The 17,870-nt window shown below is 40.7% G+C and overlaps 1 protein-coding gene across 2 annotated transcripts; it reads right to left on the bottom strand.

The window, feature by feature from the left end:
- Positions 1-279: 279 nt before the first annotated feature.
- On the bottom strand, positions 280-17,169 carry spock3 (SPARC (osteonectin), cwcv and kazal like domains proteoglycan 3). 2 transcript variants are annotated; one of them, XM_003454211.5, is made up of 12 exons: positions 17,011-17,169; positions 16,718-16,840; positions 8,438-8,446; positions 8,279-8,318; positions 6,447-6,555; positions 5,633-5,741; positions 5,384-5,492; positions 5,035-5,148; positions 4,724-4,945; positions 3,836-3,898; positions 3,614-3,751; positions 280-2,573 (listed from the first exon to the last, which is right to left on the bottom strand). In XM_003454211.5, exons 2-12 carry the CDS (start codon positions 16,838-16,840, stop codon positions 2,419-2,421), a joined length of 1,191 nt encoding a protein of 396 aa, XP_003454259.1. In that variant the 5' UTR covers positions 17,011-17,169; the 3' UTR covers positions 280-2,418. The 2 variants fall into 2 exon arrangements, with proteins under 2 accessions (XP_003454259.1, XP_005458800.1); XM_005458743.4 differs by lacking the exon at positions 8,438-8,446.
- Positions 17,170-17,870: the final 701 nt, after the last annotated feature.

The following is a 17,870-nucleotide window of genomic DNA, read 5'->3' as shown; positions in this document are numbered from 1 at the left end:
ATGATTTCAGAACTGGAAAAACAAACAAACAAACAAACAAACAAACAAAACCCCACCACAACTTCTTTATTCCTGACAATGTTTCTGTTCTCTGTTTCAGTTCTTATGCTACCCAATTTTTTTCAGTGGCCCCAATCCTCCTGCACACATACAAGCCTCAGCAGTATCTTTCTTTTCCCAAATATGGGAACAGAAATAGAGAACAGAAATGCTCTCACAAAGAAACAAAAGCTTTTCTGCGCAAATTCTCGTCCTGCAACACGTGCGATGATGACAAAATTGGTCAATATAGTTTTTATTTCAGCAAATCATACATAGACTGTAAAAAAATGCATCTGTATCATAACCTTTAAACACTATCAGAGCTGTGATGACAGTGTGTGATTGGTTGAGAGTGGCTACAGTGTCTGAGGTCATCAAAATGATTTGCACGTTGTTACACTCATGAAACGGCACACTTTAAGACCGAAATGCTTTCCGGTTCATAAAGTGAATTGAAATTCCATGTTAGAGCGAACGAGGAGAGCAAAAAACAAAAGTTAGAGATGGAGAAAAAAAAAATAACAGTTACATGGCACTTTTAATGTGTTAACATGGAATTTCAACAGATATTTGATCCAAAATGAAGCCCAACGGCAGACTAATCAATGAAAATTAACATAGGAGCTTAGATGATCCCGGGTCTGCATAGACAGTCACGTGACTTATCGACAATACACATCTGGGATCAGATTCAGTTTTCAACCCTGACAGATACACACAATAAGTAGTTTATAGCAGATCAGATACAAATCAAGCTTTTGAAACAAAGTAAAAGCAAACACTGTAAGATGAACATTGTCTTCTCATATAAAGCTGTCTAAACCAAAGCTTCCTCTAGCCAGTGTATAATATATAAAACATTTTCAAATCCAGCAGAATCTAAGTGTTTTTACGCCTTAACTGCTAAGCATCTCTGTGCTTATCTACATTCTAGCTATCCTATGTAACAAATCAGAAAATCTGAAGTATGGCCTAAGTAACACCATCATAAGAGAGACCCAAAACACATGCCAGACCAAAGTCCAAATAGTATACAGGCTTAACAGTGAAGCCGCTCTTATGCAGTGTAACGGTGCGTTTAAGTCAGTCCAGAAATCATGCTTCCCCCACTTCGACCACCACTACAAGGCACACCTTTCCCCTTTAACCTTCCCCTAACATATAATGTCATCAGATCTGCATGGATCTATGTTGTTACTGCTGTGCAGGAGACTTGTTCTGTTACTCTGTGTGCTAACACGTTAAGTCGGAGACTCGTATGTGAAAACGCAAAAAAAATCAACTGCACACTATCTTTTAAACAATTTTTCAGCGGTTTTCTTTGCGCTCATCGACCCATTAAAGGTCAATAAACAAGTTTAATCACATAGATTTGTGGCTGAAGCACTTTACAACTATCCAAGCGTAGTCTCATCTATAAACGCTTGAAGGATTCCCCCCCCCCCCCAACCTCAACCTCTGTTGTTTTTTTGAGTTCCTCAAAGGTTTGGCCTCGGGTTCAATAGAAACAACATCACGCAGTATTGGACATGCTAAGACAAATCTGTTTCATCTTCTGTATTCATCCTAAAGTGGATCAGAAACCAGATAACAGTAATACCCCACCAACACCACCACCGGCCATATAGTAATTTGTCTTTCCTTGTTGCTGAGCATTTGATTTGTGTCTCATTGAAAACAGCTAGCACATCGCTTCTGATTGTTATCCAACTGGCATTTTTTGTTGGTTTTATTTTTTGCCTTAATTCTCCTAATGAAGCATGTCTAACTCTTATCTTGTTTTTCCACACAGTTACAGTCACAGTTACAAATCAAGATCAAAAGAAACCTAAAGAGTGCAATATTCTCTTATCTACATCATCAACATCCCACCTATACAACAGGAACATTTGATAAGGATTAAAGAGGTGGGTGCGGGGGAGAAGATGGAGGAATGAAGAAAGGGGGGAAATCTCTTTAACATTGTGCCTTTGGCATCAACACACTCGGGCATCGGAGTGGTGCTCAAAGACAGGACACAGACTGGAGGACACGGACTGTCCAATGAAGGGAAAGGTCTTTGCACATGTGACCAAATCCAACGCAGTGGATTGGCTATCGATTAGTCCTTATAATATTCTCTGGTTGGCTGACACACAAGTGAACAAGTGCCATGAACCACTCATATTTTATACTTAAACAGGAACAGAAATCATAAACTTTTTTCCAGGAATACTGATTTTTTTTTTCTAACTTATGAACAAACAATACACAGAGAGTAGTCCATAGGCTGTTAGTACGATTAAGTATCTGCCCGGGGAGTCACCTAGAAACGTGCAGTTTGACCAGACAAACAGTTTTCACTTTTTTTTTCTTTTTTTTCTTTTTTTTTTAAATTTATGACAGGTATTCGTCGTCATCATCATCATCCTCATCTTCAATGTCCTCGTCATCCATACCGGTCTGGTCATTGAGGACAAACGAGTCTTCATCGTCATCAGTGAACAGCGAGTCTCCACTGCCAAGGTCTCCGGAAGATTCCAAAATCACACCTGGAAACAGGAAAGAAACCCAGTTCGGGATCTAATAAAGTCTGATACTTTTATAGGAAAAATTTAATCTATACAGTCATGAAGATGAGAGCTTTTCTAGGACTGTACACACCACTGAGAAAAACATCCAGTGATTCAGCAGCTTGTAGAACTACCTGTAGCAACAATAACTTAAAGTAAATGCTTTCTGTATGACTTTGTCTCTCACATCTTTGTGGAAGAATTTTATACCACTATTCTTTGCAATGCTGCATCAGTTCTTAGACATTTTTTGAGTGAACATCTGCTTATGTTTACTTCTAAGAAACTACGCCTCTCTAAGATCCTCTTTTTATACCCAGTTGTGTGACTGACATGTTCACAATTAATCTGATTAGCTGCAGACAGAGCTGCCCTGTGCTCGAGTTGTCTGGCTTCAAAAAGCTATTACTGTGAGAGCAAAAACACTCACTAACCAATGTGTGACCTCACTATGGCTACTTCTGTCTGTTATTTACAGTCACATAGTGAATATATTCCACTGATTCTGACAGAATTTTGGTCCAGTGGACTCTCTTTGCCTGCACAATAATGATATGGACCAGAACCTCTCTCCCTGTGTGATGCAGCCACACCTTTGGAGTCGCGGCCAAAGATATCGCTATGACTGCCCAAAACAGATTTCATTTGGCCTTACACTTAAAGCAATAGTGTGGAGATGAGCTTAGGTGAGAAAAATCGAGCTTTGGGACAAACAGCATGAGGATTTTGTTGCCTTTGAAAGAGCCGCACTCACTAGGTTTCCCCTCTTTTCAGTTGCTGTGCTAATCTAAACTACCTAGCTGGTGGATGTAGCTCAATTTTTATTTAAATCACATGGCAGTGGCAACGATCTTCTTATCCAGCCTCCAGCAAATTGATGAACAGAAAGAGATGACAGGCTTCATGAGCTTACATTGATATCTGTGATTTATTTCCTCTCCCTTAATTTTTCCCATCATGCTGTGTGTCTCTCATTTTCTTAAACACACACACTTGACACGCTTGGATGTCTTGCCTACCGCAGTCTGCAGGGCCATGAGTGCGTGAGCCAGCCACCTCGTTGCCATAGCGATCCACACACCAGCACTGGCCGCTGCTGCTGTGACACTGGTGGGTCCGATAGTAACCTTCCTCATCACAAGATGGCAAATACTGACCTACAGGAGCGAGCCAAAACACACACGATGAGTTCAGGCAACACAGCGTTTGTGCGCGTATTTGTGATTCTGCGTGCGTCTCACCGAGTAACTTCTTGCCTGCTTGCTTTTTGTTGATAATGGACAGCTCTGCTTTGCATGGGGAATCTGAAAGAGACCGACAAGGGACACACTGTTGACAGACTGCAGAAGTCTGCTTTTCTGGGAATGCATCTGTATGCGTAAATCTTCCTTCCTTTGTCTGCTTTTGTGCTTTCATATCGATGCTTGTTTGTGTACCTCCTGTGACTCGTGGGTAAATAGTCTCCCTTTATTACCCCAAAACAAGTTTTCATCCCTGGTTTCATACAAATGTGTTTTTCATGCATTTTTTTTTTGTATGACACTGTTTTGCATTTTATTGTGCTCTACAGACTACAATAATATTCAGTGCTGAGAAAAAAAGGCTGCTGCGACTGAATACAAGGTCTCTCTTATTATTATATCTGTAGAAGTTTGAGACTGAAAACTTAGATCTTGTTTTCAAACCTTTGCACAATTTCAGTTGATTATGGCTCGCTAAAGTGACAGAAGAGACTGAATGGCAAAGTAAAACTGCTACATAAAGCGATAAAGATGCGGCAGGACAGACATCACAAATCAGTCCATCAGGCAGGTTTATAAGGAAACGGCTAGGTTGAATAATATAAACCACTTTATTTAGGTGGTGAAATTTAAAATGCATTTCAAAGGTTAATAACAATTTGTCTGTAAAGAAAAAGTGAGCATGAACACCAAAGTTAAACTGAATCTTTACCATGTTTGCAACAGTGGACAGCTGAGGTCATCATTTTACTAACCTAATTTAAATGTCTTTTCCAAATAAAGCTCGGCAAACTAATATAACTGGGCCCTTGTGTTTCTTCCACGAGGATCTGAGCACATTATTCAGTGCAAACAATGTAACAGTAAAAAAAACAGGTGTGTCCTTACCTGTGTACCTCTGGAAGCCTGTGCACCACTCAGAGCTGGTTATAAATTTGTCTGCGTTTATATCGCAAGATTTGAAGAAAGCGTCTGAGCATGGCTCATTCCTGTCCAGATAGAGGCTCCTGATCTCTGATTGGTCCAGCTGTAGGTCAAAGTTAGTGTCCAGCCGGGAGAACATCCAACCCAGAGGGTCCTTACAAATAGGTGATGCCCCAACTTCAAACTCTGTGGGTGGGGGGAGATCAAAGAGAGTGGGTGGCTATATTAAGAGTTTTGTTTATGACTGAGTGTGTCACTAAAGCCACCCTACTCACTGTTCTTCTCTGGCTTCTGGATCTTGACCCTCTTGTGGTTGCCGTTCTCATGCAGCACTCTGAACCAGTCTCTCAGACGGCTCACCACCTCCTTCAGCTCCGACTCGCTGCACACTGCAGAATAGTGACACTAAAGATTAATGACAGGAAAGTGACGCTTTAATGTTGTACTGCCTCCTCACAGACACCAGGAGTTAAGAGTCAGCTATGGCACAGAAACTTTAAGCAATTTGCTATCGCAACGACCCTTCACCAGGGCAGGAGTTTTATAATAAAGATGGGGTTGAACACTGTGGCAAACCCCACCCAGGCTTGCAGCGTGTGCATTCAAGTGTGCAAAACTGTGTACCTTTCTTCTCTGCAGAGCTCTGTTCAAGCTGAGACGGACAAGGACACATGCCAGGGCACTTCACAGTAATCTTCTTTCCCGTGATGCATGCCTGGTAGTCTAACTTACACTGATTGAGAGCGACAGAGACAGAAGGGACAAGGCAGAAGAGGAAGCAGAATCAGGATGCATGTCTCATCAGGGGGAAATGAAAAAAGTGCGACTTATGGGTGAGAGGTGATTAGATGATGTGTTTGTGTGTGCAGGCACCTTGGTGGAGTAGGTGTGGCCATCACTTCCACATACGGGCGAGGGGTGAACCACGGGGCACGGTGTGCACTTTGACCCTGGACTCTGGTACAGATTGGCATCTTTAAAGCTGGAGAGAAGATTGAAAAGGCTTGTTGTTTTCCACACTCACTGAACATCTGAGTGTTAAAACATGTCAAATGAAGTACCATTTGACAATGACGCCTTCATCACAATGCCTCGTCGGGCCCGCCCTCCCAGTTTCCTTTAAATCTAAATCTTTTCTATGCATTTGGATCTGTGCTGGATTGTCTTGTTCCTACGTCAGTTTCAAAAAATGAGACGAGGATTTAGGATTTGTGTGTGATTATTTTCTGATTTGCTTGCACACTGTAGTGGGAATTGTGATGTTGCTAAGAATGGGAAATGGGGTCAGTATGGTGTTACTGTCCTCTGTCCAGTCTGCAGTGTCCTAGACAGAAAAACACAGCCCATTCATATCACTTGGCAGGACTTTGGGTCCATTGTAAGAAAGCGCCAGTGCCTCGGGTAATTGGACCAAACCGTAATGTCACACAACAGTCGCAAGAGAGACTGGAAACCAGTAAACCAGCTGGAAGAGAAGGAGAACAGCAGCCCCTCTGGTGTTGCTGCTTATTATGCTCCATACATTAAAAAAAAAAAAAGCAAAACACAAAACTCTGATTTTATTTTTTTCCAAAATTCACTCTCATTCATGTTCTACTTCATCACAGAAACATCTGAAAAGAAAAATAAGGGGCAGCTGGACACACAGGCTTGTTAAAATATCAGGCATGTGTGTGTGTGCTCTTACCTAACTCGCCTCTGGCTGACACAAGTGGCAGTCTTATAATCCTCAGCCACACACACCTTGTGGCGACTGCATTTGATTTTCAGACAAGGGTCTTTGGCTGGATCAAGGCCTAAAAATACAGAAGAGACATACACAAACATGAGGGCTTTTTAACATGTGTATGCAACATTTATAGCCTCTCTATTTACAGTTTCCAATAATTCGTAAGACTACGAGCAACGGTTAGCTTTTCTTTTTTGTTGTTTCAAAATCTAGATCAATGGTTCATAGTTAAACGATGTACTTCCTTTCTTTTTATTTTCACATCTCAGCGACGTGAAAAGTTGTTTAAAGCTAAAGTGCATTTGTGTGTGTTAATTTGAGTCAGTATTTATTCACAGAGTACACTGGCCATGTGTCTCCCACACTGAACTCAGAGCCATAATGCCGTTAAGTATCCTTGCAGCTAAAAACAGATGGAACTGGTTTTAGAGGCTACTTCTGATCTTACATCAGCATCCGTTGAGTGTCATTTATATGTGTGCTCTTGTGGAGATCCTCAAACTGATCTACTGTCAGATCCCACAGGCACAGAGGCATATGGCACTAAAGGTGGGGGCTGATTTTGGATCTGAATCTGAAGCAGACGGTATGATCCCTGCCAATAAAGACAAGCTAGCTGCTTCTGACCCTGTGTCAGCTTTCAGTGAGTCACCTATGAGCAAAACCTAAGGCCCTTAGCTGTTCCCAGAACAGTCTGTGAATGACCTTTGCTCTAAAGAACCTTACTGTAATCCCTGAGCAGCTTTGGAAGATTATCCTGCCTCCACCCACCAACACACTATCTAATGCTATTGTTTGCCTGACATGTCTGTGTGTGTGGATGCGTTTGAGGATACAGTGATAAGTGAGAGTTCATGTCCTGACGTGCCTCGATGTGTGTAAGAGCTTAGCACTGTCAGTAATACAATGGGACATTAGAAGATAAAAGAACAGGAAATCATCCTGTTTTTTTCGGCTGGGTGCTGTAGTTCAAATAATTGGGGATGGCTTACAAGTAAAACCTACAAAATCTGGTTTTATAAGAAAGAGCCACCATGATGTTATTTATACACTGTATATGCACATGGCTTGTATCAACCTGCACAACAACCTGGTGGATGCCAAACAGAGTGACAACCTCTATAAGAACAGGAAACTGTTGAAAGTGTATCCATCTTTTTTTTTCCTGCTTTGACCAGTTCATATTACACTACGTCAGCAGATTGATGCATACACCAAGGGTCCGACTTACTAATGCACTTTACAACGAGGGTGCAGTGACATGATCGTGTGTGTTAGACGTGGGAACTTTTTGCGACTGTCTGTGTTGCATATGTATTTCTAGAAGTTCTTTTCTCAAGGCGCAAAAATATAGGAAGATATTTTAAATCAAGTACAAAAACTGATTTACTAACTTTTGTGACACACAATTTACTGCTAATTGCATCAATATTTAATGTGGAATGTTTTTATTCTTATGTTACTGTTTGCACTTCATATCGAAGTGAACTGAATGTGCCTGTGTTTAGGAAACAGCACAACTTTTGCATTTGGGATTGCGCTCACGTGTTATTTTCACCACATTTAGCAAATCTGGCCGTATGTCTGCAGACTGATGAAGATGCTAAATGTTCATCAAATGAGTCTCTCCAAGCTTAACCTGCCTGACATTACTTCCTATAATTCATAATCACAAAGAACACATTGACCAAGTTATAAATATATAACTATGACTATTCCGTCCTCTTATTTTGATTATTTCAGGACTAACACAGCCACTTCAGGTCTGACTCTTTCTCAATCACACCCACCTTGATCAAAGGGCTTGGATGGAGTCCATGTTCCAGGCTCCTGAAACATATTTAGTCAACAAACAGATCATTAAAATACTGCTCAGATCACATATTAAGCAAATATTTCACTACACATGATCACCGTACACAGACTACAGATTAAAGAGTCATACAAACCTCAACTTCCTTTATGAGAAAGCATTACGGAAACAGAGAGGCAGGAATTAATTCTGATTAGGTTTAGCACTTGGAGACACACACACAAGCATACAGTATCATCAGGTATCACTGAGCGTGCTTTGATTTTGTCAAGATAATGTTGATGTTATGAAAGTAGCTCTCCGTAGATAAAAGATGTCCTTGTCTCACTGTGTGAGTGCATGTGCTGTTTATCGTACTTCTTCATATCACTGAAAAGAGAAATTTGTTTCATGCAACACATGCTTATGCACGACAGTGCAATAGTAGTGTAGCTAGTGAAGCTTTGCACCATTTAAGGTGTGTAAAATTGCTGTTACTAGCTGGATATGAGTGAAATAAAAAGGATGATTAACAGAGAAGCTTAATTGTGGTATCATAAGAGCACCTCTATAAAAATGTGCAAACTAAGAGATCTTTATGTTCTCTGCATAAGGAGAAGCCTTACAGATCTCTCTCTCTCTCTCTCTATGAATAAAAAACCCGAAAATATAAGTTATTTGTGATTCATTTTTATATTTAACATGCTACAAAATGCTCTGCTCCATTAAAATCTTCCTTGGTGTAGTTGAATGATTCGGTTCATTGCCTGTGAAAATGTTCCCACAGTCTAAAAAAGGAATCCGCAGAGGTGAGCAATTTGCCAGCTTTTAATAGAAGGCCAAGATGGAGACACGCCCAGCGGGTGCTGGCTTATGATGCAAATGTAAAAGGAGCTTAAGAACTTGTGAGCTCTGTGTTGTTTTGCTGAGGTCAAAGATCTCACTGTCTGGTCTCTCCCTCTGTCTCTGGGCATCCATTCAAACCCAACACCGCACCGCGGTCTCTCGGACTCTGTCACAATGGTATCCCTTTGTTGTTGTCTCACCTGCCTGCTTTCTGTTGTGTTTATCATCCACGTTCAGTCACACTCACACACATTACTGACTAATGTTTATTCCCCGGAGATTACATCTGTTACAAGGAATAAACGAAAAATCCAGAAGCGAATGTTTTTTCTCGTATGTGTGTACTAGCACTGAAGCTTTTAGTCATACATGATGTTTGCATACAGTAATCAAAAAACATAAATAATCTATAAAACTGTCATATTTAGTGTTTTCAGTGCAATCACTACAAACTTTCCAGAAAGAAAAAAAGCAACAAATGAAACTAAATTCACTGTTAGCAGTTAGAGCTTATTTCAGAGTTTTAATGACAAAATACAATTATGACAAGGGATTTGTGTTTTAAACATAATGCAGCTGAAAACACAAAGAGACTATTCCAAATCCAAATATTCACCCAAGTCCTTTTTTCGAATGAATCTAAGGTCTAAAAAGCAACCATTAACCTCCATGCCACAGATCAGAAAGATATCTTAAAGATCTTATAAGAAAGACTAATTTCAGCGCAACTACAATGCACAAAGACCAAAAACTCTGCTTGTGAATTTAGTGATAAATTGTAGTTGGAAATTCATAAATCATGCACTGATGGTTCAGTTCTGTTGAGTTCCTTTTATTTAGGCTCTTCTTCTTCCCTAAATATGGGATGAGGAATGATTAGGAAGTCGTTCATGTTCTATTTATGACTGGAGTCATTTAAAGCAAAACCACAACACAAGAATGACAAAACCATCTGTGAATACATCAGAAACTGTCCCAGGACCTATGAGAGCGCCTCATACATCAATGAGGTCAACTTGACTTCCAAAGTAGGAAAAACCTCTGCCCCCCAAAACCCCCAATAATGTCAAATTTTTAACTTGGAAAACAGAAGTTGCTTCTGGAAAAAACCCTGATCCTCTGCTGTTGTGGCCACAGCTGGACAAACAGAACAAAAACATCCCACAGATTTCAAAAGCTGAAGTGTAAAAGCACAAAGTGAAAACCTCCCACAGTACTGATGGAGATGACTTCCTTATTGATGACCTTCCTGTGCGTACTCAAATGCAAAACAGTGACGCCGTGCTTGCTTTGTGCAGTAATCTTCAGCATGTGACTGTGATTGGAGGCCACTTTGCTGAAATGGGTTTGCTAAGTGTCTCTCTAGAAGTTACAGCATGACGTTTGCAGTATTAGACATTATGAATGTGAACTAGCTCGCGCATCAGTCTGCTGCACATTAATACATGAATGAAAACGAAAATAACAAGCCATAGACCTTTCTGTCTGTCTCTGTATTAGTATGTGTCTTTACTTTATTACTCATAATTTCACTTAGAATACATAAATAAGTTTAGGTATGAGTGTATGGCTTCAAAGAAACATTTTTTTTGGTGGCCTCTGATTTCTATGGACAGTTTCCTCTCGTTCTCCCTCATACAGAGCAGATTAATTGTGCTGCTGTGATATATTTTGGCCATACATCACTTTGTATATGGAGAAATGCGATGTGCTGCAGTGGTTTGAACGGGAGAGAGATGAATTGTGAAAAAGCAGTGACAGCGGAAGGCCAGAGTAACTACAGTTATGAAGCAGTTCTTGTTTGGGCCACAGTGAGAAACTACACAACAGCAAAGACAAATGTGCTCCACCAAACACAGGTTAAAAACTTAAATGAAGATGAAAGGAAGTTTAAAAAAGAAGAAGAAGAAGAAGAAGAAGACAGCCAAGTTGAGCTTTACAGCTCTGGCATGGCAGGACATTTGGGAATATGAGTGTACTTTTACAAATATGAAGTACTGCAGTGTGCTATTCCAAATTATCTACTTTGGATGTGCTTGACAAGTTTGCACTGTTTTTCTAACATCTTACTCCAGTTCACTTGTATAGATTATTGATCTCTTTCTGCAGTTTTTCTGCAAAGTTTTGTTTAAGATTTTTAGCAATCATAACACACAGTACTGCAGACTTCCTGTATTTGGACCAATGAAAGAACTGCTCACAACGACAGAGATGCTGACCTGCAATATATGACTCAATGTTGTAGCTTGACTTAAACTAATTATACTAAATGTATGAAGGCAAAGCAAATGCTTTTATTTTACTTTTTTTTGTAGTCTATAAGTGACAATGACGTAAAATGATTTACACTGTTGAACTGAAGCTGTTTGCCCCAACATCCCCATTATGAAAAAAAAGATGACTTCAACTGTCAAGAGTGTCTCCCTGTGTCTCGCTTCCTTGCCTGCTGTGTGGAGGAATAGTGTCAACTCTTGCTCTTTCTTAGCTCTAATTAATTTCTCCATCTTGTCCTTTATTGTTAATCCTCCTGACCTTCACTACAGACTCTTTGGTACTCTTCACATCGTGTCTCTCTAGCTTCAAATGATAAAAAAAAACGCTGTGGTAAAGGTGAGCATCTGCTTCTCTTGCTTAGAGTTACACACACCATCTGAGGTCTTTCTTAGCATTAGGAAAACAGACAGAGCAGAGATGAAGCCATATAGTGAGGTATTTGTTTCTGTTCAGGATGTGCCCCTTCCAGCAGTGCAAACTGTGGAGACTGAATAATGAGAACATTGCATTATAGGGCCAGGCCCTCTAGACCAGTCAAGACAACAAAAGTGCTTGCGGTCTGATTCCTTAATGGAATCAACAGACGCACGCACACAAGCACGGACTCACACACACACGCACACATGAGCGCACGTCCATGCACAGACAGCTCTACAAACAAACATACTTATCACTACAGCCCTGACTGCAGTGCCAGAATCTGTCAGCACTACAAAACATCAAATAACTGGAAGAATGCACTTCAGTGCACATGCAACCCATCACCCACTTTCCTAAAAAACACAGAAAACCTAAAATTCAACAATAGACCTAAAGGTCTCCTGAGTGCGCTCGAAAATAGCAACTTTTCAATTTATCTCTCCATTTGTTTCCACCTCTATTCCTCGCTCTCCCTCATGGTTCTAACAGCCTTTTTTTCCTCATGTGCACCAAATCATGCAAACACAACAGTGTGTGGCTAATACCCTAATTTGCTGCTGTGGGTATCGATTTGATGCGGTTTTATCCGGATGCCTGTAGAAACATTTCCTAGTGACTATCTTGCTTCCGACAACCGCTTTTCTCACCTTTACTTCACATTTTCACAGATCTGATTTCGGTGTTTCTAATTGCATCCTAATGACCTCCTTTCCCGTCCTTGTTGCCTTCCTCCTAATGTCCAACAGGAGAAATATGTACATTTTTTCCACTGTGCCAGCTCTGCTTGTCTTGCTCAAGCTTGTCGCATGCATGCACTCGCAAACACATACAAATCTACACTGAGGTGCTTTGAAGTGGAAAACGCCTGAAGCTCTGTACCTTTCCTACATCATTCACACTCCACAACACAAACAGTGTAGGACTCTCACACACACACACACATACAGAGAAAACACAGAGGCAGGAGCGACTACAAAAAGGTATAATCTGCTCTTATGAGAGTGGCCTACACAAGATGTTATTTTCCTCCTATAATATACCACACAATAAATTGGCGTGAATGTCATCACGCATCACTCATCGTGTTTTTCCTCCAATTGTTAACAGTCTCTTTGCTCTGTGCCAGTGCTGCAAGCAGGCCAAGGTCCAGCAAGAGAAACAGAATGTCTAAAAACTGAGATAGCACCAGTGCTGAATAAGACAGCCCCAGGCCTCCACAGCCACCCTAACAGGACTTAACGGTTAACCAGTGGCCAAGATCCCATATAGTGCACTTAGCATGAAACCCACTTATGGCTCTTGCTGAAAGATGAAAAAAACATCCAGGCCTGACATATAAAATGAAAATCACAGGAAAACAAAGTTGTGCACAGAATCCCGGTGCATTGGTGGAAGAACTGTGTATGTTTCACTATTTAAAAAAAATCCTTTTTAGCTTTTAAGTTGCTTTAAACTGTTTTCAGTTTTGTTCCATTTGTTTTTATTGCAATTAACGAGTCTTGAACCACCTCTTATCACTTTTCATTTTTATGGAAATTGGTGCAGAGATTTACTGAAATAGGTAAACATACAAGTGAAAAGGAAAAATAATTTGTACAATTTTAACGTGCTTGAAAGTCAGTGTGTGGTATGACCAGCTTTATTTTTCAAGATGATCCCACACAGACGGATCAACCGCAGGGCCAGATTTATCTCTCATAACTTTTAGATACTGTTCATCTGCTGTAGATTCTTTTTTTAAGGCTTGCCACTTCTTCATTTGTCTTCCACAGTTTCCTCAAATTTTTTTAAGGACATGCTGCACACCTGTTGTGACACACCAAGTTGTTGGCTAGTGTCTCTTTGGAATTCACCTTGTTGGTGCAAAAATACAATTTTATACATGTCAAATTATCTTTGGCGTTTTTCATAAATTCAACTAAAGAAACGGGAACAAATTCTGTGTTTTTACGACAGGCTGCTAGTAACAAAGTGCTTAAACATACAATTTAAAACTGGTTCTTTGCTAAGTCATCTGCTTTGTAGACACAACTGGCTCAAACCTCGAGTTAGGTGCTTTTTTATGCTTGATTGACTCGTAGGTCAGTGTTAACACACAAACAAACAAATAAAATAAAAACATTTTACAGTTACAGGGACTAGGCTGAAAATGAGTAAAAAAGCAGCCAATGTCCAGTGAAAAACTTTGAAAGACCAGAAAGCCTGAAAAACTATTAGTCAAGACCATTAAAAAACCAAAAACAAGAAAGCTTGGATCCTTGGTAGCACAATGTAAAGAAACAAGGGGTGGCTTTTGCATAACTGCAGATGCACACAAGGATTTGCAACACCCACAACATTTAAAGTTAGAGGAAATGTTTAAGATAACCTAGCCTGCTATTTGGTCATTTGGCAAAGTCTTATAGGAATATTTTTTTTTTTAATTTGTGGTCCTTTGTGAATCTTTGACAGCTATAGAACAGTTAAAAGACAACTTCATGCATTGCAATCACATGACTTTAATTAAATAGTGTTTAAATCCCTGCAGGGGAAACCCCAACTTAAAAAACAAGCTGATGTAACCACTTCACTTCCTGTATAGAAACATTATGTAGGCCATATCTCCAAAACAAAGTTCATATGTATTCACAAGTTGTGCTCGATGTCTTGTGACAGTTGGTTGCAGCTTTCCTGTGCTGCTCGCTGGCCCCTCGAGCTCTAACCTCTGTACAGCGAGTGCACACAGTATGTGACAGCAGCGTGACACTGTTGAAGTGATTGTGTTCCTTAATGCATGACTGTATCAGTCAAATTGCCATCACCTCTAACTATAGTGCATCATCATTAGCACAGAAACAGAATCGGAAATTAGACTCCAGAAGCATTGAGCAGGTGTTAATTATCTACAAACACAGCAAGCCTAACAACAGATGTGTTTCATCTAGTTCCAGAGAGAAGGTGCACTGAATATGATTTTATTTCTTTTTTAAAAACTTAGATTTTAATGGACCTATATTTGGATTGTGACTTTGGTACCACAGCGTTGAAATGCATACAAAATATGCAAAAGAAAGATGAATAGATTGAACATAGCTGCTTTATAAAATGTACAGATACATTACTGCGTGCAAGAATGCAAAAAAGAAAAACCACACACACAGACAGACAATTTGGGACACAACCTCAAAACGGGAAATGAAAGGCACACACGTATATACAGAGCATTCAGTACTTTTGCACTCCACCCCTACCTCTAATGCCTGCTGAGCCTCAAGGTTAAATCACACAGATGTGAATGCACACAAAGCTTTCAGCTCACCGACAATCATTCTACATGCTTTCATGTTTCCTTTCCACTCTCATTACTCTGCCGCTTCTTCTCACCTGTCTATCTGTCCATCTATCTATCACTTCTTACGCATTAACACAGTAACAAAGCTCTGCTAACTCTTTCTTTCTACTGCCTTCTTGTAGCTCAGGACGACAGATCATCCTAAATAGCACACGGTGCGCAGTTAATCACATTTCCTCTCTTCTTGGTTCTGACACTCTATTTGGATAATCCAAATCCTGTTCAATAGTTGGACCTGAATGTATCACATGGTTCCACCTGAGCTGATGGGATCACACACTTAAGTGTGACTGGCAGAGAAAGTGAGACAAATAAGTACAAGTTACATAGAAAGCCGAGTATAAAAAACAGCACTTTTTCTTAGTTTAAAAAAAGAAATAAATAAATTGTGCTTGCGCTTTTGTCGCTCTGCCTCTCTGTTGGATATCAAACACGTCAAGGACCTTCAGATAACAATTCCCAGTGCATTTGCTCAGCAGTGTGGTAAAACCACTCAGAGCTGGAGTACATTTTTTCTATCATGTTAAATCTGTTTGTTTTTCAGTCACTGAGGTACAGTACATAAAGACTTTTATGTGCAGACATGCTTATTTTCATATATCCCATCTTGTGTGTGAGTACAAGTTCAAGCCTGCACAAATCAGTCCTGGTGTGGAGCCATTTAATCTGTGCCTAGAGGGAAGACATGTTTTTTTCTTTTTTAGCAAATACACACCACCTAAAGCCTACTGGACAATTTCCAGTTTTTTATCTGTATAATACAGATGTTATGCCTTTAATTACAAGCTAAAAAAATCTTTAAGTATTGCTCAAGGTAAAAAAAAAAAAAAAGTGTTTCCATTACTGCAAAGAATGACTGTGGTTTATGGGACACATGCATGCAGCCTGGCAGCAGGACCACATGGTCAGAGGCTGCTGGTATGTGCCATGACAATCAGTGGCGGCATTAACTTCACTAAGTGGCCCTAAATACCCACGTCAGGATAATCGTGGCTGACAGCACCTTGTTGAAGTCAGCTAGTGAAGACGCTGTTGAAAGAGGAGACCACAAGGCGCACAACATATCGCGTTATATTCCTTTAATATTCCCACAGGGATCCACGGTGTGTGGGTTTAAAGTGGACTCGCTCTACTTTGTTCATCTAGGCCTCGCTGCTGCTGACTCTCTCCTCATACCTGCTTATTATAATTAGGCCCCCTTTTGGGGGGACTCTGTGGTGCCTCACAGACAGCTTTGCGCCTTTGTGATTCGCACAGGCCTCGGCTATCTCTGCTAAGCAGGGACTGCTATCGCGGAAACACACTCACAGGCAAGGATCATCCCAGCATCGCTATTAGTGTGTTTACTGTCTCAGCGGAGCGGCTGATGAACGTGTGACAAACGGCACAACGGGCCCCGTGACGCGGCGCTTGGACACAACGACAAAACGAGGAGCGCGTGATCACAAACCAATGAGGGTGGCTAGAGGGAGCGAAAAGAGGGGGGCTGGAGCGGGGCGTAAATGAGATAATGTGGAGTTGGGGTGGTGGGGGGCGAAAATAATATAAGCCTGAAATGTTACTTACATCTCTGAATTTATCCCATTTCCCCGTGAGCCACTTATCATCCAGAAAATTGCCGCTGTCGGAGCGAGCGGAGACGTGTCCAAAGGCGACGGCGCACACACAGAGCAAGGCGACGCTCAGCATCTGCGGACACACAACAGCACACACAGATAGAGAGAGGACAGTGGATCCGGCTGTAGGACACCGCAATCGCGCTGAAACAGAAGCAGTTCAATCTGCGTCGCATCTGCGACGAATGCTGAGCGTCAGCTCGGAAAATATCAACACGGAGCTTTCTGGTGGTTTTTTCCTACCTTGTCGCATCAGCTGCTCTCCAGACTGTATGTGCTCGCTGCCGTTCCTGTCACTAGTAATAGCAGCCTCTCCTCCCTCACCGTCTCTCCGCACCGGCTGTCTGTGCGCAGCAGAAAACGGGAACGCGCTCGAATGCGTGCACGAGCTCTGTGTCTTTTTCCTTTTTTTTTCCTTTTTTTTTTTTTTATCCGCGCGGTGGAGACGCTCCTGATTGTTGGATGTGGTGCTGCTATCAGCTAAAGTGATTTCCAGTGATTACCGCTTACGAAAGCTGTAGCGCTGGTCTTCAGTACGTGCAGTTTTGTGCAAGAATCTATTGTAATTCGCACTCCAACAAGAAATTACTATCAGTATCTATGATGTACAGTTTTTTTGTATACTTTTTAAATTAAATACACAAAAGGTGGTAAAAACAAACACATTTTAAAAATATCTCTGAGATGACTTGGGGAGAGCAGTTCATGTGCAGTTCTGATTTGGACTGTTCCAGCAGTCAAATAAGGCCTACCGCAAACCTGGCTTTGCAAGGGTAATGATGGCTTTTAAATATATAGATCATAATATAGATTATAATACCATTCTCCGCCTAATATTTGGTTGTTCCCAAGAAGAGTTTTAAAAATGAAATCCCAAACATATCTTAAAAAAAAATCCTAATTTAATAAAGTAACACTGTATTTTTCAGAAAATGTCACGTATGAGCGTAAACTATCTGGTGCTGTATATTAATGGGATTAATACCAGACTAATAGCACGAGATAAAACGAGAATTTAACAACAATCTTTAAAAAAAAAAAAAAAAAAAAAGTAATATATGTGAAATTTTAGTAAAATTGTGACTGTGTGTTTTTGGTTGTAA

The sequence above is a fragment of the Oreochromis niloticus genome, linkage group LG6 (assembly GCF_001858045.2).
Source record: "Oreochromis niloticus isolate F11D_XX linkage group LG6, O_niloticus_UMD_NMBU, whole genome shotgun sequence".
Taxonomy (NCBI): Eukaryota; Metazoa; Chordata; class Actinopteri; order Cichliformes; family Cichlidae; genus Oreochromis; species Oreochromis niloticus.
This window is presented reverse-complemented; position numbering and strand designations above follow the sequence as displayed.